This window comes from Podarcis muralis, chromosome 2 (assembly GCF_964188315.1).
Source record: "Podarcis muralis chromosome 2, rPodMur119.hap1.1, whole genome shotgun sequence".
In the NCBI taxonomy this organism is placed as follows: Eukaryota; Metazoa; Chordata; class Lepidosauria; order Squamata; family Lacertidae; genus Podarcis; species Podarcis muralis.
Window position 1 is genome coordinate 75712710 of NC_135656.1, and position 27814 is coordinate 75740523.

The 27814-nt window shown below is 43.7% G+C and overlaps 2 protein-coding genes across 3 annotated transcripts; one reads left to right on the plus strand and one right to left on the minus strand.

The window, feature by feature from the left end:
- Positions 1–12: 12 nt before the first annotated feature.
- ATRIP (ATR interacting protein) lies at positions 13–17630 on the minus strand. Of its 2 annotated transcripts, XM_028718833.2 has the most exons (14): positions 17381–17630; positions 15742–16171; positions 14877–14959; positions 14176–14346; positions 13455–13570; positions 12431–12585; positions 11082–11156; positions 7825–7954; positions 6825–7532; positions 5785–5933; positions 4368–4459; positions 3293–3376; positions 2087–2339; positions 13–300 (listed from the first exon to the last, which is right to left on the minus strand). In XM_028718833.2, the coding sequence occupies exons 2-14, from the start codon at positions 16151–16153 to the stop codon at positions 233–235; spliced, it is 2496 nt and encodes an 831-aa protein (XP_028574666.2). In that variant the 5' UTR covers positions 16154–16171; positions 17381–17630; the 3' UTR covers positions 13–232. The 2 variants fall into 2 exon arrangements, with proteins under 2 accessions (XP_028574666.2, XP_028574667.2); XM_028718834.2 differs by lacking the exons at positions 14877–14959; positions 17381–17630 and having other exon boundaries at positions 15742–15973.
- A 6034-nt stretch (positions 17631–23664) lies between these two features.
- Positions 23665–25547, plus strand: LOC114591611 (protein BTG1-like). Its single transcript, XM_028718837.2, has 2 exons — positions 23665–24234; positions 24901–25547. The coding sequence occupies exons 1-2, from the start codon at positions 24117–24119 to the stop codon at positions 25251–25253; spliced, it is 471 nt and encodes a 156-aa protein (XP_028574670.1). The 5' UTR covers positions 23665–24116; the 3' UTR covers positions 25254–25547.
- The last annotated feature ends 2267 nt before the right edge of the window (positions 25548–27814 follow it).

The window sequence follows — 27814 nt, forward strand, 5'->3', positions numbered from 1 at the left end:
TAAACACAGAAACAGCTTTTTAGATTTTATTTTTAATATCACATCCTTCAGCCACCAGTGTTATATTACAATATATTAGGCTGCAAATTCATTGAGTAAAACAGTTTTTAAAAAAACAAAAAACATACTGCTTCCATTGGAATAGTTCCTGGTTACTGGACACTAGGGACAAGTTTCGTATATCAAAATTTGCCTTTTCTAGAAAGTAAACCAATATATTCTTGAACCAAGATTAGCTGCAGTCAATTTCTTGATCCTCAACTTCTGGTTCCAATGGGTACAGTTCATCCAATGCAAGTTCTGGGGGAGAAAAAACATGTATCTTATGAGTGAAAGAATTTCCCGGTGGACACCAACTCCCATCATCCATGACCCATTAGCCATGCTGGCTGGGGCTGATGGGAACTAGGGCCCAGCAACATCTGGGAGGCCAAGGTTTCTCATCCCTGCCTTATAATGCGGTAAAGAGAAATGGAGGAAAATGTGGACCCTTGTAAAGACTCCCAATTTCCATTAGCCACAACCCATCAGCCACTGTGACCAATGGTCAGAGATGGTGGGTATTGTAGTCCAGCAACATCTGAACAGCCACAGCCTCCTCACCCCTTGTGCTGACAAAACTGAGCTGGATGGATCAACAGTCTGAGTTGCCATAATGCAGCTTCTACGTTTAGGATCTGGCTTAGCATGATGTGCATGAGCAAGAAGAAGCTGCAGTAAGCCTTGGGTCCACACACTGCCCACTCCTCCGACATGGCTGGGAAGAGGAGTTCAGAAGCATGTGCTTCTGCTTTTGGCTAACCACAGCTTCTTTAGTTGTCTAGACTCAGAACTGTGGTTAAACTTAATTACAGTTCATTTAAACAAGTCAGCTTCGAAAAACCATGGTTTAAACATGTTTCTCTTAACACAGTTTATCAGTCCAGACAACTCAACAAATCATCGTTATCCAAAGTGCAATTGGAAGCTTCTAAATTCCTCCTCCAAGCCGTGCATAAAGGAAGAAGGAGAGAAGTGTACAAGTCCAAAGTTTCCTGCAAGTCAGGAATGCACTGCTAAACCGTGGTTTAGTACAACATAGGAATGTGGCCAGTATCTAAATATTAGCTATTGGAAAAAGATGGCTGTCTGGGTTTCACACTAGGAATGGTACTTTTTAAAAAGTTGTTACTATGCCAGTGAAGAAGCAACAACAATGTCCTCTGTTTGGGAATAATTTAGACAAAGAACCATAGATCAATAGTAGTGCAATGGTAAACACTATTACTCCCATTAAAAGTACCTGAGGCACCAGGGCTAGGAAAGACCTTTGCCTATGACCTTGAAGAGTTGCTTGTAGTCAGTGCCAAAGGCATTGGGCTAGAACAGGGTTTCCCAAACTTGGGTCTCTAGCTGTTTTTTGGGGACTACAATTCCCATCATCCCTGACCACTGGTCCTGCTAGCTAGGGATGATGGGAGTTGGAGTCCGAAAACAGCTGGAGACCCAAGTTTGGGAAACCCTGGGCTAGAAGATATACCAATGCTCAGGACTCAACAGCAGATTCATATGCTTAACTACAGCAAAGTGTAAAGTAATAAAGTGGAATATTAAAATATGGTCACGATGCATCAAGGAATACAGCTCCAAACTGCAGAGAGGCAATACTAGCGCTGGCCCCAGAATACCATGTACTTCACTTGTATTGCTACTGCATATTTATCTTACTACCCTATTATTACTACAGGAATTGGTAACAGCACAACCCACTGTGCCAATCCAATTCAAAACTGTAATGTGCTGTCCATTTAAACATGGCCTTAGATTCATTGATTCTAGCAAAGGAGAAACATTCACTTTGCATGCGCAGTAGATTGGCATGATATTAAAAGTAAGGCTAAACCAATGTCCAGTGATCAGTACTGAAGTCAGTGAATAATAAAAAGCTAGGAAGCTTAAAGCTGCAAGCCTGTGCACACCTGCTTGAAGACAAGTCCCACTGAACTTGGTACTTAGGTTTACTTCTGAGAAAACATGCACGGCTGCAGGTTACTTTAATGATATCAATATTCACTAAGATACACATATTTCACGCCAGTAGCCTCACCTTCACAGGCTTTCAGATCTGGAACTTTTCTGAGGATGGCTCTGACACCAGGCATGACGTGATCATACTGATGAAGCACTTCCAGACAATGTTCATGGAAGAGTTTATCCCTTTGAGACAAACTGTGTAAGAGCAAAGCAGTGTCCCGTAAAAACCGAACAACTTGCTTTCCACGCACATCAAACAAGTTTCCTTCCACCCTTCTGACCGTCAGCCATTGTCTATGCATCATTATAATAAGAGCCTTCACTACCTGTAGGAGAAAGCACAACACAGTTCTCAAACATGGCTTTTCCACTGCTGCCAGTTTGCAAAAAGAAACTCATGGATGGCAAGGCTGTCAATGGCTACTTGCCATGTTGCCTATGTTCTACCGCCACTATCAGAGGCAGCATGCCTCTGGGTACTGACTGCTGGGAATCACAAGTGGGGAGAGTGCTGTTGCACTTAGGTTCTGGCATGCGGACTTCCCATATGTACCCAGTTGGTCACTGTGAAAACAGGATGCTGAACTATGATGGCCCTTTAGCCTGATCAAGCAGTGCTCTTATATTCCTACGGAAGTGTACTCATAGAATTATTGAATTGTAGAGTTGGAAGGGACTCTTAGGGTCATCTAGTCCAACCCCCTGCAATGCAGGAATCTCAGCTAAAGCGTCCATAACAGATGGTCATCCAACCTCTGCTTAAAAACCTCCAAGGAAGGAGAGTCCACTACCTCCAGAGGACGTGCGTTCCACTGTCAAACAGCTCTTACTGTCAGAAAGTTCTTCCTGATGTTTAGTCAGAATCTTCCTTCTATTAACTTGAATCCATTGGTTCGAGTTCTACCCTCCAGAGCAGGAGAAAACAAGCTTTGCTCCATCTTCCATGTGACAGCCCTTCGGATATTTGAAGATGGCTCTCATATCTCCTCTCAGTCTCCTCTTTCCCAGGCTAAACATACCCAGCTCCCTCAACCATTCCTCATAAGGCTTGGTTTCCAGACCCTTGACCATCTTGTTGCAGTACAGAAAAGGGAAATTGTTATTATAAATATTAATTATTCTTAAATCACGTGCTATAATAGGAAAGTGTTCCTTTCTAGTAATATTACACCGATAATGCATCATGGATGGGTTAATTTTTCACATTTAAAATAAATACAGACAAACTTGCTACAACCGGAATGATGCCGTAAAGGCCTCATTGCATTCAGTGGGTTACCTCAGAGTTGCACTGGCAGTCTGTTCCAACCAGTGAAACAGAGTTGCTGCAGCACTGCGCACACTTGGTCAGCAAGCGAACAGTCTAAGACAAAATGAAACAAAAACCAAAGAACAGACTATGTAGGTGTCGAGATGAAGCAGGGGAGGGGAGTAAGCAAATGTCGATCAAGTATCAGACTCACAGTGCACTCTCATATACATGTGCTCAAAGTAAGCCTCATTAAATTCAACGGGATGTAAGCAAGTCTGCAATCCTCTGCACACGTACAGTTGTACCTTGGTTATCAAACTTAATCCGTTCCGGGAGTCCGTTCAACTCCCGAAACCGTTCGAAAACCAAGGCGCGGCTTTCAATTGGCTGCAGGAGCTTCCTGCACTCAAGCAGAAGTGTTGGAAGTTTGGCTTCCAAAAAACATTCGCAAACCAGAACACTTACTTCTGGGTTTGTGGAGTTTGGGAGCCGATTTGTTCGGCAACTAAGGCATTGGAGAACCAAGGTACGACTGTACCTGGAAAAAATCTTCAAAGCAATGTGCATTGGATCGAGCTTTAGTATCAGTTTTAATATGCTCATTCAACAGCATATTAACCAGGGCCAGCTCCAGGTTAGAGGAGGCCCTGTCTGTTAGGCTTCCCACCTGTTTCTGAGTGGTCTCCACTCAACGCCCCATAACTGCCCCTTTCCCTCCCATGGCTGGATACACACAACGCAAACCCCACTTCAGTAATTCTGGGCACACATTCCCTCTTTTCATAACTGGACTTGGCAGGCAGCAGGAGAGGCTGTAGGCTGGGGTGCCCAGGGTGACAACCCCCAAAGTGCCAAAAGGAGTGCCTGGCTGCTACTGCTTGCTGCCTGCAGCAATAAGATATCTGACTTCCCCACTGCTGGTTTCCACAAAAACCTTCTTCAGGTATGCACATGTAGAGTTAACAAAACCTGCAAAGGAAGCTTGCGGGGCTGAGCACTAAGCCGCCATCCCCTTCACCAGCATATCCTGTTAAATTAAGAAATTGAACCATTATTCCAAACTCACACTTTAAAAACGACACAGAGATGCACACCCTTTTACCTCTTGTTCCAACTGCAGCCAACGCATCTCGGATGCTGACTTATCTGGTCGTGATGTAATATACGTGTACAGTGCCAAGAGGAGACAGGTTTCTATAAAAAAAAACGTGTAGTAATAAAGTATTTCTATGTTATCCATTAGTAATGCTAATGCACTGCCTTAAAGTTATTCTGAATAGCAGCTCCCTGGGCCTTTTTATATAAAAAAATTAAATAGCATTAAAAACCACACTTCAAATCCATTTCAAAAGTGCCTCCTAAAAAGGGGCAATGGGAAGGGAAAAGGAGGAATTACCATAAAGGACCAAGACTGAATCCTCTATAATAACCTTGAAAAAATAATGTGTCAGGTGGTGATTTGCACAACCTACTTCAGGCATAGGCAAACTCAGCCCTCCGGAAGTTTTGGGACTACAGTTCCCATCATCCCTGACCACTGGTCCTGTTAGCTAGGGATGATGGGAGTTGTAGTCCCAAAACATCTGGAGGGTCAAGTTTGCCTATGCCTGACCTACTTCATTTGGATGAGCTCTTCTCCTTTGTGTCCGTTCATCTTCTTACTCCACCCTCAAAAAACTTCTCACTTCCTCAAATAATTAACTGTGGGTAAAAAAAGGAGCTGAGGTGGGCCAGTAACTCGCACTGCTGTAAACAGCACAGCACAAAGGTTACAACTCCCACAGCTTTCTTCATGAGTAGGGCCCACCACCTCAACACTTCTAAATTGCACATTCATTCATTCTTTCTTTCTCTCTCTGTTGAGGGGAAAAGAAAAAGAGTTCAGCCAGTCTTCCTGAACTCCAGCATAGTACCAGGCTTGGCAGCCAACAGAGTGCTCCAGCAGTTGATTGCTGGGCCTGGATGCTACGCTTGATGCCCAAAAAGGACCAGAACCTCAGATCACAAGACACCTAGCATGCAAAATCTTTGGCCCAAGGGAAACCAGAAAGTGGAAAACAAAATTATGATGGTGGCTCACAGCACCAAATGGTACACTGCATTTGTGCAAATTCTTAGGCTTTTTTGGCAGTTCACCTACACATCTGGGGAGAATGCTAGTTATTTTATAGATACTACAGGCCACCAGAGCCACTGGTTGTTGACACAGGGTGTAAAACTCACAGGTACATGTGAGCAACTGCCAACATTTCTTCTTGTAAGCTAGCACCTATTTTTTCCACTTCTTTGAAAGTCTGCTTTAATTGAGGTGCTGCAATGTTAATGGATAGCAAAATATTTTCATGCAGAAATTCAAGAATGCAGAAGTCTTGAGGCAAGTAATACAGTTTTTTCAGGCTGTAAACTTAAAACACAAAAAAACTGTTAAAATAAACTAGTTAATTTTGGTTTTCATTCCAGCCTTACAAAGTCAGTGTTTCGTAAAAGCACTAAGATAGTGAAGATTTTCTCCCTCTCACCTGAACAAGAACAAAACTGAGCAGCCAGCTCCAAGTGCTGAGCAAATAAAGTTAACAACTGAACAGTCAGATGGACTGCAAACAAGGGAGAGTCAGAAGACAGGCAGCGGAGGAGAGTCTGTGTTTGTCTGTTCAACAAATGCTGAAAGCTTAATAGAAAAATAAAATACAAATTAGAGTAGAGGCAATAATTATTGCAGATAGTATATACTGTTAGAAAATGTCTAAGAGTCAAGTAATGTTATGCATATTTACTCAGAGGTAAGTCCTACTGTATTCAAGTTTGTATGTTTAGGATTACAAAAGTAAGTTTTTCCACAAAGGCAAGAGTATTATTAGGAATCAGAACAGGAAAAGTCTGTGGCAGAATAAAACGTATATATGGTTACATTTTCTTTCTACTATGCATTTAAATTGCATATGGATAAAGCACATGCTCAGAATGGCTCTATGCTTTGCCCATAAGACTTGAAAGAAGTTTTCAGGCAAGAATTGGACACAACCTCTTAGGAATGGATTCGGCACAAGAACAGTTATTTTTTTAGAGTATTCAGTGATACATAATTGTTATTTGTTTGCATAATTTATATGCATTTCAGCTGGAAATATGCAGGTTTCTCGGGGACTGTGCCCCTCCCCTCCAATTCTTCACAGCTGCGTAACAATTAGCCTTTCTAATTGCCTTTCTGTAATTAATGGCAGTCTTTTATATGTTGTGTGTGTGTGTGTGTGTGTGTGTGTGTGTGTGTGTGTGTGTTTGCAAGACCTATCCTAACGGCATCCTTTACTAATTTGTTTGTGGGAGGGGCTTACTGTTTTGTTTTTGTTTTAACTATTTATTTTGTGCTTTTATCCTGTATCTCTTTCTTGTGAACTGCCCTGAGATCTTCAGATGAATGTCAGTATATAAATTTAACTAACAGCAACAACAACAACAACAACAACAACAACAATAATAACTACGATGACTTTGAATCTTAGATCAAGGCAGGAAGGAAATAGGTGTTTGGAAAAGACATTTCGCTCAAGTTGTATTTTACCTTGTAAGTAAATCAACCGTTGACTTTTCAGCTAATTTCACCAGAACTCTGAGACACTGATTCATGATTCCATGTCTTTGGTACCCTGCTGCTGTAGCACACGAAGCCAAGAGCTGCAGCACCTTTTTAAATAGAGGATGTTGGGACTGGTCCACATTAGCAGTATTTAGGTCTGGGCTGGGCTCCTGAAGAACGACTCTGCACTGCTTACTGCAAACAGCTTCATCCTTCTCCGGAATTTCTGGAGCTCCCAAACCACAATCTGGTTTCATGGTAAGGGAGAGCAGTGTATGAAGAACATCCCAGCTATAGGATACCAAATAATAAAGAATGCCCAGGGACACAAGTGCAAACTCTTCCAGAGTAGACAAATTATCGTCTACACTTGACGCCGCACTTGAGGAGGTCCTGGAAGAGCAAGCGGACTGGTTCCCAGAAGAGCTTCCCGTCTTCATCATTAGGAGGAGGGCTTGGTGGTATGTACCAATATGATATTCAAGGAGAGGAAAAAGATGTATGGCTCCAGGAATTTTATAGCGCTTAAGGTGGGATATTCTTCGCTCAGTTTCTTCGGAGTTTTCTGCCAACGAGCCTTCATCCACAGCAATCAAATTCAATCCCGTTAAGGCAAGCTTTTGAGCGATTCTCAGTGATGTTTCTTCTTCCTCAGAGCTTGCACTCCTGTTGCTGATGCTTCCTGTAGATCCTCTACGCAAACAGGCGCAGAAAAAATAAGTTGCTTAGTATCTTAACCCACTACAGTTTGCAAGGCTTACAAAGAGCAAGGTTAACCTTTTCTTAATTTAACATTTCCCCAAGAGCAGATGCCTTCTAACTTTACAATTCTATGAGTCAATAATGATCCCAGGGCAGATTACAGCATAAAACATCTACATGAAACAGAGTTTCTCTGCTTGCTGGGCTTTTTGGGTCAGCACAGGACGGCAGCAGGCATTACTTAAAATTACATTCTAAGTATCACAAATTGCTGAAAACATACGTTTCGAAAGAACTCGACTGCACAGAAGGTCCAGACTGAGCATCAACGTTACAGCTAAGAAGATAGCAGAGGCCTAGTGATGATTCAGGAACGACAGGCTGTTTCAGCAATGCATTGATCAAAATGGAACCTGCAACAATATAAAAATCCAGTGTTCAAGATGGACATTGCAACAGGAGTGTAAAACTGCCAAGCAGATGTTTTTGCAAACATGGTGGAAAAAGAAAACCAACAGCATTTGCATTTGCTATATAGTCCATGCCTTGATATAAGCGGCTTATGATATGAGAAGAGTACCGCTTGGACACATACACAGAAAGATGAGCACACACATACATATGTACACAATAGCCGCTTCTACATATCACAGTAAGCTGTAAACCATGGTTTACTGGACACAAGCAAACCAGGCACTCTCAGCTCCTACCCACTCATGCTGGGAAGAAATAAAACACACACCCCTAGACTCACAGCATGACACCCAAAGTAGGGATCAGAGTTTGTTCTGTTCCCATATTTGTATGAGCTTGGATGTAATGCTTAACCAGCGATCGTGGTTTGTTTCCTCCCAGTGCAAGCAAGGAGGAGTGAAGTAAATGTAATTCATTCGTGCCAATGCCATTATGTTCTCCCTTCTACTTGGAAAGGGAACCAAGTCCATAAATTTTGACTACGTACAAAGAGGGCAGTTTGCCAGGAATTATATTTTAAAGCAAGCTATATTGCCCTTGCCTCTTGTTTTTGCTTTCAGGGGCGGAAAATCTGTAGCCATTAAGAGGTAATTAGGCTACCCCTCCTATCAGCCCCAGTCAATGTGACTGGGGAGATGAGGAGAGTTGTTGCTCAGCAACCCCAATACTACTGTAAAGGAAAGAGATAAGCCTCAGGATGGGTGTAAAAATAAGGCTAATGTTGCATTTCAGATAGAGCTGTGTGTGCATGTGAGAAATACTGACTGCTTAGTCTACTTTCAGAAGACAACACAGTGCCCACACAAAAGAAAACCAAATTCAGTCACCCTCATACCTATTTATTGCAATGTTAGGCTAAACCAATACTGCAATTGCACTTACAAAACAGCAGGTGCAAGGAAGACAATGTGACTCATTACAGACAATCATAAGCGTGACCAGTTGCAGAATGGAAAGAACAGACATCTTCAACATCTATTTTTGGACCAAGTTTGCTTATGGTGACATCTGCAGCTGAAGAGAGTCCTAACCCGCATTATGGGAACCCCAAATTCACAATCGGAGTAGTTTACTTGAAATCCACTACTTAGAAACTACGGTGTTAAGTGGCACATACAGTGGTACCCCGCAAGACGAACGCCTCGCAAGACGGAAAACCCGCTAGACGAAAGGGTTTTCCGTTTTGGAGGCGCTTCGCAAAACGAATTTCCCTATGGGCTTGCTTCGCAAGACGAAAGCCCATAGGGAAATCTCCGGGGACCTCTTTTAAATGCTAGCGGTGGGGAGCAAAGCCTTTCCCCCCCCCTCCGGCCTTCAGAAGAGGTCCAGGAAGGCTGGCGGGGGCCGAAAGGCTTTGCTCCCCACCGCCAGCATTTTAAAAGCAGTCCGGGATAGCAGGGAAGTGCTTCCCGCTATCACGGACGGCTTTTGAAGGCAGGAGAGGTCCGCGAAGCCTGGGCGCGCGGATCTCAGTGCGCGCAGGCTTCGGCATGCCGGCAACTCACCGCAAGCAGCGGCAGCGCTGCCGCTGCTTGCGGAGAGGTCCGCGAAGCCTGGGCGCGCGGATCTCAGCGCACGCAGGCTTCGGCATGCCGGCAACACTCAGCAAGCAGCGGCAGCGCTGCCGCTGCTTGCGGAGAGGTCCGCGAAGCTTAGGCGCGCTGATCTCAGCGCGCGCAGGCTTCGGCATGCCGGCAACTCACCGCAAGCAGCGGCAGCGCTGCCGCTGCTTGCGGAGAGGTCCGCGAAGCTTGGGCGCGCTGATCTCAGCGCACGCAGGCTTCGGCATGCCGGCAACACTCAGCAAGCAGCGGCAGCGCTGCCGCTGCTTGCGGAGAGGTCCGCGAAGCCTGGGCGCGCGGATCTCAGCGCACGCAGGCTTCGGCATGCCGGCAACACTCAGCAAGCAGCGGCAGCGCTGCCGCTGCTTGCGGAGAGGTTCGCGAAGCCTGGGCGCGCGGATCTCAGCGCACGCAGGCTTCGGCATGCCGGCAACACTCCGCGAAGCCTTGGCCAGACAGCTTTTGAAGGCAGGCGGGTTGGAGCAAAGACTTTCGCCCCCGCCAGCCTTCAGAAGAGGTCCTGGACCTCTTCTGAAGGAGGGCGGGGGGCAAATGTCTTTGTCCTCCCTGCCTGCCTTCCCAGGGGCTTTTAAATCGCCCCGGACAGCGGAGAAGTCCTCCGCTGTCCGGGGCGATTTTAAAATGCCGCCCTCCAGCATTTTAAGATCGCCCCGGACAGCGGAGAAGCCCTCCGCTGTCCCGGGGTTTTTTAAAATGCTGGGGGTGGGAAGAAAAGCCCTTGTCCCCCCCCCCCAGCCTTCAGAAGAGGTCGGGGGACAGACTGTCCCCGGACCTGGTCTGAAGTCGGTTTCCCTAGGAACGCATTAATTGATTTTCAATGCATTCCTATGGGAAACCGTGCATCGCAAGACGAAAAACTCGCAAGAAGAAAAAACTTGCGGAACGAATTAATTTCGTCTTGCGAGGCACCACTGTACATTGTTGAAACAAATAAATATTGGCCCTTTTATATTTGGCTTCATCCATCAGAAGAATGGTCAGGGTTTGGTCAAACAGACACTTTTGAAGCGGCCACAAAGGTCATTCATTCCCAGCTGTGAGTCTGGTAACTATAACAACATTGGCTAGATTAGCTGTGAAACATTAACAAGAATTAATATTTAATGTAGCTTAGAAACTCATTATGGTGAAACTGTCAGTCTTGTTTGATTATTCCCATTCATACATTAAAGGTTATTGATAAGGTTGCTTCGGCGTTATTTGTGGCTCAAAATACTTGCAATTCATAAAATCAGTGCCAATTTTCTGCTTGGTTTATAACTCAAAAGGGTTTGGGGGCAGCTGGCATTCTGGGAAACAGGGACACACTCAGAAGAAGAGGACTTAGAAACTTATTGCGGGGACTTCACTGCTTTACAACTCACAGCAGTATTTTGGGGTTCCTATTATCATCATGGGATCATATTTTATGCTTTCAAATAGAAGTTGCCAACCCCAGTCCTAGGAAATGTATGCAACTGAAGTATTTCTTATCTGAAATTACCTTTTCTTTGAGCAAAGATATTCAAACGTGTTTCTTCCTTCACAAGCTCATTTTCTTGGTTAGGCATCTTACTGTCTGGAAAGAAATCTTTGTAGTAATTCAAGCAGTCATATTCAATTCCCTTTTGACTTTTAGCCCTATCTATACTGCCTTATATCATGAGACAATAGCACTGTTGCTGATGTTTCATTTTCATGCTTTAACTGTAGCAAACAGAGATACATATATTTAAGTGGGTTAAAAATGTATTTTGCTACATCAGAAAATCAGTAGGGGCTCACACCCATTCCATAGGCTAGATGTAGAATAAGTAAATGTATTTGCATGGTTAGATTATCTGAAGCCAGTATAAACTAAGAACTTCAAGACTGAGGGTACCATTTAAGAACCTGGATCTGGGTTCAAATCCAGTCACTTGTAAACTGACAAGTTAATTTCTGCTTCTGTGCTTTTAGTAGCAGTATGACCTGGAGATATTAGTAGGTGATCATGCTTATCTCTGTGTTGTGAAAGCTTTACCTTGAATTAAGGTAAACCAGTGCTGTTAAAGGCAGAAGAGCAATCCTGGCCAGTTTTATTGAGAAGAAGTATGTGGATTAGGAATTAACAGTAAACCATACAGTGTAAATACAACAGATTATGCCAAGCATCCATCTCTAATGTTCTTTTGCCCGCAATCATGTCCAAATGCCTTAAAAAACTGACACCCTTCAATTAAATTAAACAATAACGAAGAAACCACACAGATCCCTGTGCACCTAACAGCAAGTTGGATTTCCAAACTTCGAAGCCTTGTCAGCTAGCTCATTGCTTTCAATTCCAACACATCTAGAAACCTAGTAAAAATGGCATGATACTCCTGAGTGAATAGCCTCCAACTGGGGGGAAATTACAGAAAGCAAAGGGAGCAAACTGAAGCTCAGTAAATGTAAGTCTAACAATGAACTGCAGGAATCAATAGATTTTTTTGCCCAAGCCCAATCATTTAATTTAGCTTAACAGAAAGTTTGCATATATTTTTGTATTAAACACAGACAATACAGGTGGAGGTTTATTTTAATAGTTTGGTGCCCTATGGTAGACAAACACCACTCACAGGTAGTCTATGGACTTGGAACTACCAGTATACAGCAGTGGGCCCTCTGCAAGTGTAACCAGAGGCAGAAGACCCAGCACATGTTCAGCTGTTCTGCATGGCGGTGCTGACTCTAGCTGCTGCTGCACATCTTCCATCCATTTTTGCAGGACCTGCTTGAAGCCAAACTCTATTTTTGCCCAGGTGAGCGGCCAGGGTGACATCACGGCAAGATGTACAATGGTCAAATATAACTAACTAAGAATTTACATACCCTTAATAAATGGCAACGCTTGGACACACAATTGTGTTGTGGAGCACGATGGTTTAGGCGAAACCTCAGATCGAAAAGAGTCTTTAGTGGGGAAACTTTTTTTCTCCTGAGTACATTCTTCAGCTTTTGAAATATTACGAGGGCTCTTCTTTGGACTAAATGGTTAAATAAAATATCTGAATCAGTTGCAAAATATTATTTACATTTGTAAACTGCTCCTTATCCAGGAGAATCCCAAGTCAGAGGAAATAACAACAAAGTATGGTACAGTAATTGAAAAATAATTCAAAACCGCTCAAGAGCAACGTCTAAAACAAACATAACAATTCACTTACCTCCCATAAATACTTGTGTGAATCATTAGAAAATAAAGAACACTTGAATAGGAGAATATGCAGGGTAAATTTCTTCTATATAAACTAAAAGAATTTTCTCCAGAATACTGGATGCATGATCTGTAGTATGTAATATTTTTCTCATGTTATCCCTCCTCATCCAAAGAAACCCTGTTGGACCTTATTGTATATATTTTATGCAAGAAGGAGTTCCACAAATGGGTGGGCCAGCACAAGAAAGGCCCTATTCTGGGTCATGTTGACCAAAGGGACCACGAAACAGGCCTTCCATGCAGATTGCTGGGCCCAACCTGGCAGATATGGGAAGAAGTGCACCATCAAGGCCTTGGGTCTCAAGATATATAGTGGTCAACACCTTGAATCGGGCCTGATAGCAAATAGGCAGCCAGTGCAGTTTGCACAGGAGCAGTGTCAAGCAGGTGCAAGCAGACTGCACCAGACATTAGTTTATTCTCCAATTATAGACTGGAAGATTTTGCAAATTAAAGACAACCTTGCTTTAAGAATTATGCTGTGCGTTCAATGATAAGTCTCCGCACAACAGCTTGCAAGATGAAAACAGCAGTGCAATTAATTACATTCAGCTATAAGAAGGATGGATGCTCAAACTCCTGGCTGGCCCAACTGTCTAGAATTTAGTGGACAGAATTCATCTTCTTACTTCATACCTGGTATATGGCATTGAAGAAGTAACAGGTTTAAATCTTTCGCAGTTTGAAAGCTTCATTCTCAGCTCATTCATTTCTGCATCTCTGAACTGCAGCTCAGACTTCAGAGACTCCAACTGAAAGAATAAACTTGACATTAGAAACCCATTTTTTAAAAATGGTAAATTATTAATTTCAATTAGGAAAGCTGAGTGTTTAAGAGTCCAATCCTTTCTTTGTGAAAACATGAGTGACTGGGATAGAGTGTAACAAGAGCTTTGCTAGTGAAATATAGACACCACACTTGCCGTCCATTAGCATCACAACCAGAAATAACAAGGCAGATTTCTCTAACAGAGGTATTTAACCTTAATTGTCAAATGGCATTATTCATTGGTTTAAAATGAAATGTACATTCTTTATTTTTTTTAAAAAAAAATCCTTTTCTAAAAACATAAATTGTAAAAAGAATAGAATTAACAAGAAGAAGCCCTTATGTGTACAAAACAAGCCACTAATAATTTTGACAAAAAGTAGCTCATTATTTCCTTAATTCAATAGCAGTAATAAAAATACCAAATCTGACATGGACTTCCATCTTTTCAATGTTCTTCTATTTAGCATAGCACTAAAGGTCCTTAATTTTTTGCTTAAAGAGGGGAGGGAAGAAAAGGAGGAAAAGGTGAAAAAGAACCTTCAAACAAGGTTTTGTTATGGATTCCCCCCCTTAATTAAATAGTACCTTTCTTGAAAACTCCTTTTCTTTTTCACATATAGTTTGAGCTTTCTCCATTTCCAGTAGCGCATATGATTTTCGCTGTTCCTCCGCAGTGGATTCCATCTGCTGCATTGAATCCCGTAAAATTTTGATTTCTCCATTTTTAATTAGGATTTCATCCTTCATTTCCTTCAGCTGCAAATTCATGAACATGATGCAAGCAGAAGAATTATATGCATTTTGCAAGCTTTATTTCACATACCACCCCCCCAGTAAGACCATTGCTCCCATTAAGATTAAGAATGTGATGCCAGACACCACCATGTAAAACTGCATCAGACTGGGCTGTTAAGAAGAGCAGTAGACATCAGACTTCTCACCCCCGGTTCACTTAATCACTGAGGTTTTGCAACAAGCATTTTTTAAAAAAGTCTATACAACCTATCTGAGCGAAGTCCAGCTTCTACATACATTTGCCTCACTACCCCAGTGGTCAAATTACTCTCTAAATTCCATAAGAAACAGTAACTGCTGAGAGAGAAAATGAATCACCCACTTGTCCTCCTTATTTATTAGCATATACAACTATAGGTCCTCCCCGCAATCCCCTTGTAGAGGCATTTCCCCCACGAAATCCAAATCTTGGGTCCACAACTTCAGTACTGGCATATGCCACAGAGCAGGGCTGCCTTAAGACCAGAACTCTTTCAGAAAACAAAACAAACCTTTTTCTCAGCTTCCCCATATTGTGCTTGAAGTGCCTCAAGTCTAAATTGGTCTTTTGATGAGGTTTCTTCTGTGCTACTTCCTGTTTACAGAAAGAAACTTGTGAATTGTGATCTCAGGATTTGACCTAAACAATTCAATTCTTTTGTGGTCGAGGGTACCAATTAACGATCTAGATCTATGTATGAAGATTTCGGTATAAAACTTGTTCCATGGGATTTTTGCTCCATGGGATCTTCCAAAACAACTAAGCAGTATAAATTCCATAGAGCTTGGCATTTAATTCTGCTTGCACCCCAGTACTCAGAAAAAGAAGACAGCATGGAAACCTGCACGATCTGTGTACCAGAATCATCAGTATTCAGTCTGCTACATGGACTGAAGTAGAATCAACAGTTTTCATGGTGTAAAAGATCTAAATGTCCAGACATCCAATTCTATAGTGCAATCCTAAACGTTTCTACCAAGAAAATAAATTCTAATGACCCTAAACCTGCAACCCTCTTCACACTTCCCTGGAAGCGAGTCCCACAACTCAATGGGATTTACTTTTGTGCACATGTGCACACAACTGAACTCATGGCTCAGGGTCCCTTCTATGATTCTAGGACATGCCTATACTGCCAGCACAAATGAGGACCAGAATACACTTTGTTACATAGCACCAGGCTGTACCTCTGAGACCTGAAATTCTTAACTGCACTGTCCAAACACTGTGGGTAGGAGATGGGGTGGGCAGGGAGGGAGGGAGGGAGGAAATACCTAAAGCATATTTGTTGCAGTTTCTTTCCAAATGCTTATGTAAGAAGATGCTAACCTCTCCCTACTGATGCAAATTTGAAACAGCATTTAGACCACACATACCAAACTGCCCTGCAGATTTGGGGGCAATATTCCATTGCGTAATATGATCAGATGTTTTGATGGTGCTATTTGGATGGGAAGACAGCTCCACATTCTGCTTAGGTTTCACTGTGTTCACATTTAAAGAAGTGTTTTGTGTCAATGCCTGGGAAGCAATAATATCTATCTCCTCCAAATCATCTGCTGTAAAGTCATCATTGTCCCCAAACGGATCCTCCAGTTCTTTATGCTCAGTTCCAGCATGACTTTTGTAACGCTTGCTTGGTGGAAAGCCATCTTCACAGTTTCCAATATTCCTTCGGCTTGTAGCTCTCTGGAGAGATAATGGTGAAGTGGTAACTTTTGCCTGATCCACACCATACAATATGGAGCTGTTTCTCTTCTTATTCCCAAATAAATGGTTCACCGACATTCTGCGTTAGAAATTAGTCTGGCAAGTAAGGGAAATACAAAATGTTTTAAAGTCAACCTGATTTTAAAGCACCAAATTCTGCATAAAAATGATTAGAAATTAAAAAACACCAACTTCCTAGCCAAGTGTCAAAATCCAAGAGGGATGAGACAGATCAACTAGCTTTGAGTATTGTTGGCTTCTCTCTCACTCATCAGCATTTATTCCCTACAATAGGTACTCTTACAGCCCAACTGTAAGCATGCTTACTTGGAAATCAGTCCCAATATATTTTCTGGTCCTTACTCATAGCTAGATGTACAAAGAACTTGAGTTTACACCTGCTTGTTAATATGTCCAATGATATGTCAAGCCCACAAAAGCATCCAAGGAAGGATTATGGTATTTATACAGAATCAGCTTCACTACAAACATTTTAAAGCAGGTTTAAACCCAAGCAACAACCTCAATGTGGATCAGCCTTTCTACTGATTCTAGTGATTTCATAACCTATGGGGTTAGATTCTTAATTTCGAGAGAATATAAGCAGACATTTAACTTTGTAATCACAAGATTTTCTTAGCTTTCTTTTAAGAACAGTTTGTCTTCTGCACTACAGAGGAAAGTATGAAGGCAGAACTGAGATACAGAAGAGAATAAATACTCAGGCACTTTATTACCCAAGTCCACACATGCTTACCCAAAAGCAAGCCCACTGAGTTCAGTGGGCCTTTCACCACAGTAAAATTACACAATATCTTAGATTCTAAAGCCCTCACATTCATAGACTCAGCTCTAGCTCAGTTAGTAGAGCATGGTGCTGATAATTGTAGAGTTGCAAAGTAGACCCTGAGGGTCAACTAGTCCAACCCTCTGCAATGGAGGAATCTCATCCCATCCAATATGAAACCATACTGAATCCTGCTTAGCTTTGCAAATGTGCTAGCAGTTTTATCACTGTACCACAGTCTATCATATCCTTTTAGCATCCCAATCTAGATATGCTGTAAGCCTTCCTACCACGTTCCTGTTTGGTCATGTAGCATGTCACCTGCAAAAAAAAATTGCTTATGGCGCAATAAACTAACTAGATGCCTCTGACTTTCCCCCAACAAAAGCACGCAGCTACCCTCCTGCAATGTGTCACCTGAAAATGGGAATAATCTTAACTTACACGCTTGTCTAATATCGCAGCCTGTGCTGCAGAAGATGAGGCATTGGGGACGGGACAGAAAATTACCGACAGACCTGATAGTATTCAGAAACAGCATGGCCATCATCCCCGTGCCTCTTCCGCCGCAGAAGAGCCGTGGAGCAGCCCCTTGATCCGGCGATGCCTTCACCTGCAGCCGGGAATGCAAACTCACCGGATCTGCCCAAGGCGACCTGCCGGAGTACAAAGTGGGCGCGCGCCCCAGCGAGGCGCACAGAAAAGAAAGTCCCCCCGCCCACCCGGGAGCGCCTCGGCGGGCCCTTCTCTCCCGCTTGCGAACACAGGGCTCCTCCCCTGCCCCGGCCAACCAATCAAGGGCAGACTCTGTGCGGCCGGAGACAACAACGTCCAGTCAGCTCGACGGAGGAAAAAACGCAGAGCTCCAAAGGCAGGCAAAGGCAGAAATGCAAGGCCCTCGGCAATTGGCCAATTGGGAAGTTTCGGTCTCTGCGGATTGGCCAGAGGCCCAAAGCCGGATGTCCGGGTTGCCTCTGACGCCTTGGCCATCCCTAGTTCACTCCGGTAAAAGGGGGCATCTGAGTCCCTGCCATTCAAAGCAACAATTAAAAAAAAGTAGAAGCAAATACAGAAGCACATGTTTGTTTCAAACTCGAGCTTCATTGTGTGGGAAGAAGTTATTCACGTATTTAATTTACATTTTTAAGACTGTATGAAAACACACACCACTTAAGCAGAATACTGTATGTATGGCTTTTATTAAAGTATTTGCTTGTACAGTGGTACCTCGGGTTACAGACGCTTCAGGTTACAGACTCCAGAAATAGTACTTTGAGCTAAAAACTTTGCTTCAGGATGAGAACAGGAATCGTGCTCCAGCACGAATTAAGTACTTAACCCGAGGTACCACTGTATTCCTATTCAGGGTACTGTATTTTTTTATTCCTCCTTTTAATTCTGATATTTTGCAAGGCGACTTTTAATCTAAGCAATAGTAAAACTCCCCACATTATTACAATGTGCTGAAGCAGAATTACATCTGACAACCCTCTTCCAGTCTCGTTGTGCTCCTACCACTCTCAGCTAGGGACTATGGAGCACACCAGGCTCTCCTGTCTTCCACTGCCTCCCGCAGTTTGGTCAGACTCATGTTAGTAGAGAACACTGTCCAACCATCTCGTCCTCTGACGTCCCCTTCTCCTTGTGCCCTCAATCTTTCCCAACATCAGGATCTTTTCCAGGGAGTCTTCTCTTCTCATGAGGTGGCCTAAGTATTGGAGCCTCAGCTTCACGATCTGTCCTTCCAGTGAGCACTATGGAGATACTGAATAATTTAACAAGGGTCCTTTACCACCCTGCGAGCAAATTTGTCATAAGCTTTTGTAGTCTCAAATCCACTTCATCATATCTGTGTTACTGAGTGTGCTACTTGATCTATAAAAGGGTGATTCTCTGACTGCACAAAGATCTTAGCAAACTGTACTGAATCAGGCCATTGGTTCTGTTAAGTTGTGGGTCAACATATCAGACAACACAGCGATTCTTCAAACAGCTCTTCTTTATTCAGAGGCCAGAACAGAACTGAACTGAAGGGCTCAATCAGCCTGCTTATATAGAGCTCCAGTACCTTGTTACTGTAACAACTTTCTAAAACTATCCAATCACTGAACGTCACTTTCGATCCTTCATTTGCATAACTATCTACAGTATCCATCCAATCACTGAGCGTCACTTTCGATCCTTCATTTGCATAACTATCTACAGTATCCCCCTGCTGGCCCAGGGTGAGAACTTCAGTACATAACAGGTTCACCGTCCTAGCTCAAACTTCATATAATTTACAGTCAAGTTTTCAGACAGCCCTACTGAGATTCCAGCGATTCAACCTGGGCCCACAGAGCTATGGCATTTCCCTTGTCCTGCTCCTCACATTCTGATTATGAATCTCCCGTATGATTTCTAGAAGCCTAAAACAACTTGTGGGCACTGAATTAATTGCTGTTGCCTCATTAACATCTTCAGGTGCTTTGCAGAGCTCTAAATATCCCTCAGTAATGAAACTCAATTCTGAAGAGGATTCACTCCACTCAGTGAATGAACCTGGTGTATAAAGAAATACTACCAGCTCTCCATTGGTTACATAAAATATGGAGTATCTTTTTTTTAAGTCCTCTTCCAAACACAAGAGTTCCAAGACATGCAAGTGGAGCATAGCTCTACAACAAACTGCTGCTTGCTCAAAGGTATGTAATTGTCAAGTGGGCAAGAGGCAGGAGATATAGACAGGTTGTAGGTCCAATCCTGTATCAGGCAAAACAAGAATCATATGTCAGGGACAGAATGCATAGTCATTTTTATAAATTGTAGAGTTTGGGGAATTAGGGGAATAGCAGTATATTTGCACTGGCCATCCTTGGCTGTGGTAATAATCCCTTCAGAAGTTGCCTGCATTAACTTTCTGTTGAAAATGACAGTTCTGTCTCTTCAACTATATTATATCTGACACAATGACCTAGTCTACTTAGAACATCAATAACATTTGTACTTCCCATCACACTATTTATATCCATGCTAAACTGAAAATACTTTGCAGGCTTCCCTCTTCCATTAGCTGCATATCATAAATATATCATGAGGTAATTATTTCACCTTCCTTTTGTGAGAAATCAAGACAGATCTGGACAGAAATGAGCTGACTTTCAAGTATATATGAGGGTCTTTTACATTGGGGTGACTAACCCACAGCCCACGAAGAGGTTTTGGGAGGCCCCTGAGAATCCTAGCATAATTCTGTAGCTGCTGCTTCTTTTTTACAAACAGTGGGTTGTGCATGTGCATGTGTATGGGTGTGCATATATGTCCTACTCCAGGTAGATCCATTGAAATTAATGGACCTAAGTAAGCCACATCCATTAAATGCAATGGGTCTCTTCTGGTGATTCCCTCCACTTTTATTGTTGTTAATTACCGTACTTTCATTGGGCTTCTCCAAGTGCCTTTGGGCCCTTTTTAGAAGTCAACTGGGGCTTCCAATCTCTCCCTTCCAATCTTTTTTTCTTCTGTAGCTTCCTCTGGGTGCTATTAATAACATTTGTTTGAGGGTGTCCTAAAGAACAGAAACCACAGCTCTGCAGAACAAAAATGGGCACATAGATCTGAAGCTCAACCTTCTCAGTCCCCTAGGAATTTATGAGCTGTTCAGCTGCATAAGGAACCGTGTACATTTCCCAGTGCTAACACATTATGAAATGCCACAGCCTTGTGTGAGAGTGCCAACATTCCTCATGCAGTCTCAGAATAAATGCCTCATTCAAAATACTCTGCAACTGCAGCTTCTACTGTCGTGCCATGTATTTGTGAATTACTACAGTATCTGTGAGTCACACTTCCTTCGGTCACGCTCCAAGTAGCACAAGATGTACATCAGCCTAAATAAAGTTTATACACTTGATGATGAAGCCTGTTGTGTAATCTTTTTCTCTTACTCAGTAAGCCTTGGTAACAGTAATGGATTCTTTATTCAATGAACAAACCAAAGGACATTGTAATATATTATTATTCTAATAATATTTGGCAAATATCCTAAGTGTATTGAATGCTTTAGGTACATTATGTCGATAATCCTGAGAAGAGGGGTGGCACTTCTGTGGTGGGTCAGATCAGGTGTGCCTAGTCACTTCAAGCAGGCTGCCAAGACCTCATCAAAACCAATTATCTTGAAAGGACACTTCTTCTCAAACTTCCAAAAGTGTCTCTTCTTCCTCTTGTACACCACCATTGCTAGTACGCTGGAGTGCTCTCTTCCTGTTTCTAAGCACCTCCAACCTGCTAGCAATGACAGTGTACAAGAGACTCCTCTCCTCCCAGCCCAGCACTGCAATGAGAAGTAATATCACTGTCTCTGTTCTTCAGAAATCTCAGAAATGCACAGGTAGTGTTTCATTCCCATCATCGCATTGCAGTGGGAGGGGTGGTGGTGCTGTCTCTGCTCCTTAGAAAATACATTTTCCTCCCCTCCCCACTTTCCCTTTCTTCATTATTGCAGTATTTGGAGGGTCCCCTAATGATGCTGCCACAGCAGTCCCAATGTCTTGCTTGTTATTTTTATTTTTCACAGTGAAGCTCCTGACAAGTCACACGCACAATCTTTAATTCCCCAGAGTGCCTCACTCTGAGAAATGAAGAGGACAGGTGAAACAATTCAGAGTTTTGCTTCACCAGCAGCACATCCAATGAGAAAAGCAAACAACAAGAAAGATGTTGTGAGAGTGGTGCTACTGCCAGCTTGGTTGGTAAAGAGGAGGCAACAAGGGGAAAGGAGGCAGACGGCAAGTAAGAGACCCTCCCATTTTTCTAAACTTTGTTCAAAATTTATTAGAGGTTATTGGAAGTGCTGGGGCAGCTACCCCAAAAACTTTTAAAGTTGTTTTTGGAAAAAAAGTTAGAAAAATGAAAATCTCTTCTCTGCTGCCTGGCAAGAAGGGTAAGGAGAGAATGAGTTCTTTTCTTTCTTTTTGGAAAGATAAAGGAGCCCACTTTCTCCTTCTTATCAAGTTTAGTTCCCTTCCCTACAGTCTAGTAAGGAGAAGAGTGAGTAAACAGAGCAGTGCATAAATTAGTGGTGGTGTAGTGAGGGTTGTGAAGTGAAAATGCATATTTGTACAGTCTGTATGCCAGCAGTATGTATATGACCATTTTGACCATAACCACTGCTGGCTCGTGGCCTTCAAAGGGTTAGCTAACCTTGAACGTTGCCCTCAGACGAAACCCCTGCAAGCCTGTATTGTTATTGCCATAGCAAATGGTGTGTGGGGCTAAAAAAGATTTGCTTGCCTAAAGTCACTCAGTAAATTTTCAGTCAAAATTTTAATACAGATGACTACCATCTAACTTTTTTCAAGAAGTAGTATCTCAATAAGTTTCCTTTGGGGAAACCATTTAATCTGTAGCAGCAAAAACAAAGATGACTCTTGTAACACCTTAAAGCAGAACTTTCCAAATTTTTCATGTTGGTGACACACTTTTTAGACATGCATCATTTTGCGACACGGTAATTCAGTTTTACCAGCAAACCGGAGATTAAACCAACCCCTTATAAGATAGGGACACACATCACACAACACATACTGCAGCCAACCCACTGTGTCACGGCACAGTTTGGAAAGCTCTGTCTTGAAGACTACTACATTTATTATGTAGCAAGTTTTCATGGATCAGAGTCCACTTCATATGGAAGAAAGTAAATGTTATCTAGGAGATAACAAATGGAACCCTTAAGCTGCATGATTATGCCACAGTATCCCCCCCCCAAACTATAACCACAATTCATCTCAAGTGCAAATATATGATCTTTATTCACAGACTGTACCATAAAAACGACAGATCATATACTACTATGAAAGCCACTATGGCGCAATATGGATCCCTAAGAATTCACTTGTTTATACAGGTTTCTCTACCCGCTCCTACAAACCACACCCACATTCCACAAAAGCGACAGATCTGGTGAGCTGCCTTGGGACAAAAAGAGAGATCTGGAGCACTGATCCTCATGGGAGTTTCTAGACTTTCACACAGGTCCTGCCACCACCAAAAAAAAACCCACGACGTGCCACTAAAAACATGGTGATCCACGGGTATCACTTGCTGGTGGATGGGGGGGGGTGAATAACGAAAACTCAAGAGCCTTCGACTTACTAGATCCCCTTTTACCCAGACCTTACTTCATGCATCTTGTGAACCGCCCTGAGGGTATAAGGCGGTATACAAATTAATAAATAATAACGGGCCTCTTCCTTCGCTTTTACTCCACAGCAACCTCCTCTTAGGACACACAAAGATACAGTAACTGTATGACCCGATAAGAATGAGAATAACTTGAGATAATAGGCGTCTTTGCAGCACTCCTGTGAAGCCTGCTGTGCGGATTAGTCATGGTGCCCCCTCCCTTTTCCCGCCGCCTGGGCGCTTCTAATAAGTCACGTCCCGCAGCGGGCGCCCGCGCTCCCTCCCCTGTGACTCCGGAGGCGCCACGCTCCTCCCTTGCCAGCGATTTCCAGGCACCGCAGATCAGACCCACCATCCCCAAAAGGATCAGCAGTCTCCCTCCCCCCGCCCTTCCAGCCTCTCCGCTCCCTCATCCCACCCCCGCCAGCGGCTGACTCAAGAGGCGCCGCCAGACTGACGCAAGGAACAAATAAACTTGCCCCTTCCGCGCTTCTCCCATTGGTAGAAAACCAGGCCCGCCCCCTCCCAAACTTTTCCTGCTGCGCGGAGTTGCGGGGGGGGGGGGAAGAGTGCGAGCGGAGGAGGAGAGGGGGAAGGAGAGACTCCGTCAACCGACACCTTCCACCGACTTCCTCGTTGCCCGCCGGCCAATCAGGAGGCTGAAATGTCCACCCGTCGCCCAATCCGGAGGGGCGGCTCGGCGTCGGCGACGCGGAACGCCCGGTTTCTGTGATGTAGCGGCTGGGGGGGCGCGGCGTCATTGGCTGCCTGGTGTCCCGGCCCCTCCCGCTGAGTGTGGCGGCGGTGGGTGGGGGGGAAAAGGCCGCCTCTTGTCTGTGCGTCTCGATCTGTTTACTCCTCGCGCAGCTGCGGCAGCGCTGAGTGGGTGGCGGCAGCAGCAAGGGAGAGTCGGCAGCGCGGATCGGCACCTCGCAGCAGCCCCCGCTTATCTCCCTCAGCTCCTCCGCAGCCTCCCGCAGCAACGAAGCCAACCCCCCACCCCATCCCCCCCCCTGCGCGCGCACACACAGAGTGTGTGGGGAAAGATAAGGACCGAGTGAGGCCGCGAGGGAACTGTGGAGGGCCATGAAGACGGAGATCTCTTCGGCTGCGGGCTTCATCACCCGCCTCCTCCGGACGCCCGGCGGCATCGGCGACGAGGAGCTGCGCTGCTTCAGCGAGTCCCTCCAGGAGGCGCTGCGAGGTGAGGCGGCGGAGGATAGGGGCGCCCCCATGACTCCCAAACCTCTCCCCCCCCCCACCCAGCGCCGTTGTTGTTGTTGTTGACGACGACGACGACGACGGTGATGGGGGAGTTGAAGAAAAAGAGCCCCGAGAACCCCTCAGCCGTCGCACGCGGGGGGTAGGGGAGTCTATGCCTCCCTCCTGCCACAAAGCCACCCCCCACAAAAAGAAAGAACCCCCCCCCCAACGAACAGAGCAGCCTCTCCTCGCTTTTCCCTCCCCCCGCCATACCTGGGTTGGATTTCGAAATATCTTTCCCCAACTCCTAACTGTCCCTGCTATGGGGTTCTTATGGACCACTTTTCCTTTCTCCTCCCCCCCCCCCCAACAAAAACCCTCACTTCTCAACGATTAAGGAGCTTAAATTCGCCTCAGTTTGAGCCTCTCCGACTTGGAGGGGGAGGCTGGCGACCAGTCTCCTTGGCAGCCCTCCTTTACTTTCAGTGATAACAGTACTGACGTCCTCCTTATTTGTGTTTCTAAAAAGGCTCTCCCCCCCTCCTTTTGTCGTTGTCTCCTCTGTGTTTTGAATCCCTCTTCAGGCAAGACAGCTGAAGGACGGGGACTGTGTGCCAGAGGCTGTAACTCTTCTTCCTCTTTCCTTTGTTCCCCCCACCCTCTGCAGACCATTATAAGCACCACTGGTTCCCCCTGATGCCTTCCAAAGGCTCAGGATACCGCTGCATTAGGATCAATCACAAGATGGACCCCTTGATAGGAAAGGCAGCGGGTATGATCGGACTAAGCCACGAGAGACTCTTCCAGCTCCTGCCCAGCGAATTAACTCTTTGGATCGACCCCTTTGAGGTGTCCTATCGCATCGGAGAAGATGGGTCGATCTGTGTCCTCTATGAAGGCCCTCAGCCAGCAGTGAAGAATGCCAAAGCTCTTGAGAGCATGAGCAGCTGTAAAGAGGAGTGGAGAATTGGCAGAGCCAGCCCTTCCAAAAACTACAACATGATGACAGTTTCCAGTTAAAAAAATTAACATTCCCTGTACAATGATGTATGTATGTATCCCGCTTTGATAATGAAGTTAGATGATGTAATTGATATGTTGATTTTCACCCCATAGTCATTAAAGTTGTAGTAGTACTGCCAAATTCTTTGTTTTGTGGCCAAGGGCTAATGTATAAAAACAGTTCTTTAACTGTGTACTTTTTCTGGATTGTATACTGTAAATGAAATTGTACAGTCAAGATGATTGTTTTACAGATTTATATTTTGGAAAAAAATCCTTGGCTATTTGTAATAAAAATGAAATTAATTTAAATCTTTTTTTTTTTAACAATGGCTTTTAGTTCGCAGTAGCTATCCCCTACCACCTCTGCATTTATTGAGCAATAATTGGAGGGGGGGGGATAGGGAGGAGGCAATGTGGGTGGTGGGAATTAGAAACTCTGACCAACTGGAATTTTTAAACCTCTCTAGTGACTTGGCAGCGCAGACTATTTCAGGATCATAAACACAGCTGAACAGAACAAATATGAATTGTCTAATGTAAATATCCAGGCCAGCTTTTTATTCCCAAACAGCTGTCATGCATGGAATCAAATTTCTTGGAAGTAAAGTTCTAGAAATTTACTCCATAGTTCTTTCCCACTTGCCCAAGAAAATACCTTTTTAAACATCTATTTACACCAATAATATTAGATAAAAATAGGTCAGTTAAAACAGAAACATATTTTGGTTTATATAACATCACAGTGAAATAATCTAATGTGTATAGTATGTACATTACAGAATGTACAGTAATTGTTGTTAAAGCTTTTCTAGAATATCCTGAATCTAGGAATCTGCTGCCCTAAATGGAAATTACTGTCTTGATCCCAAACACCTTTGGTGGAACTTCCATTCATTTCAGTAGGAGTTATTTTCATATAAAGTTTTTGGGATTAGGGTGCAAATTTAATGTTAGCTGCTTCATGTTTTAAAACATTTTAATCTGTTAACTACTAACTCCCCTTTTTATTTTCTATTTAAACATGTTTGTCATTCACTAAACATTAAACATCACTCAAAATTAAGTCTTTCTGCCCTGCCCCAACAGTCTCCAAAGCCAAGAACTGATCCAAAAGACTACCTTAGATACACCTAAGGCCTTTGGTCATGCTAAGTGGAATTCTTAGTAGTTTCTGAAAGACAGCAATGTAGACTATTAGCACATCAACAAACCTAGCAAAATATCACATTAGCATGGTAAAAGAGAAAGTTAAGGGGGCATGTCTGGGCAAATTCAAAGTGATACTTCCAACTTGGCTGAAAAGGTAGTGGGAGTAGGAAAACTTTTTAAAGTTTAACATTTGATTACGGGAATCTAATGCCTGTTTTAAGTAAGAGTTCCAATAAAACCTATTTTTAAAACTTAGACTGTAACATTTCAAAATACATAATGAATAAAGTCTGCTTCTGAATAATATATTTCAAGAGATTGGTTCAATTATCTCTTGTTAGCTGACGACAAAGCCCAGTGAATTCAGTGGGGCTTCTCAGTAGGAAGACTGGACTGGAACTTCAGTTAACAATTCTGTGCATTGATAACAAAACAAAACTTACTGAAAATCATTTTATTTTTATTTAGTTAACACTGCTGATTTTTATTGTATTGCAATGATTTTTGGTTCTTGCCAATGAACCAAGTCACATGAAAGTTATGGTGAAGACAAAACACTGGAGAGAAAACAGAAAAATAATAATCCTAATACATCTTTTGTTTTCAGACAGGTAAACCTCAGTCTAAGTGGAGCTCAAAGAAAGGGAGCAGGGGAACCTCTATTACTGTTAGGCAGGTCTGGTTCTGGAGTTGGGTGGCCTGTGGGGGGGTGCCATCAAAGCCACATTAAAAGCCACATTAGAACATTGGATGTTTCTCAACCCTCTCCCTGGAGGAACAAAGATTCTGTTACATTAAAAGGCAGCCATGGCTCCCCTGCATACCAGCGTTGGGAACAAGAGCCCACAGCAGCCCATGTAGATGCTGGAAGGTTTATAATGAGTAGGTGCTGAAGGTTTATAAAGAGTAGGTGCTAGGAGAGACGGGGAGGGACAATCTATTCAACTACAAAACCCCTAACATCATCCACCAGGCTTTGGCCAACGTCACTCGCAAGAAAAATCTCGCCCTTCAGGCAGCCGTAACAGTCTCTGGATTGCTTGGCATTGGTGCCACACATGTCCTTCAGCCATTCACAGAAGAGGTCCTTGTCCTTTAGCACTAAGAACTGCCCCAGAACCACGTAAGCCTTGTCAAAGTCTGTCTTCCAGCTTCCAAGTACATCTCAGTTCCAATGATTCTGTCTGGTGGTCATACTGCCTGCAGCTCTGACTGCTTTCTCACCTCAGCTGTCGCTCCTGCGCCCGCCCCCCAAAATTTTATTTTAGGCTTCTGAATAAATGTTAGTGAGTGGCCTAAAGTTTGTAAACATTTTTTGTTGGAGCATATTTCCAAAATAATGCTTTAAGCTGTGAGCCTTGTTTTTTATGTACCTAAAACCAACAACTGTGGGACGCGGGTGGCGCTGTGGGTAAAACCTCAGCGCC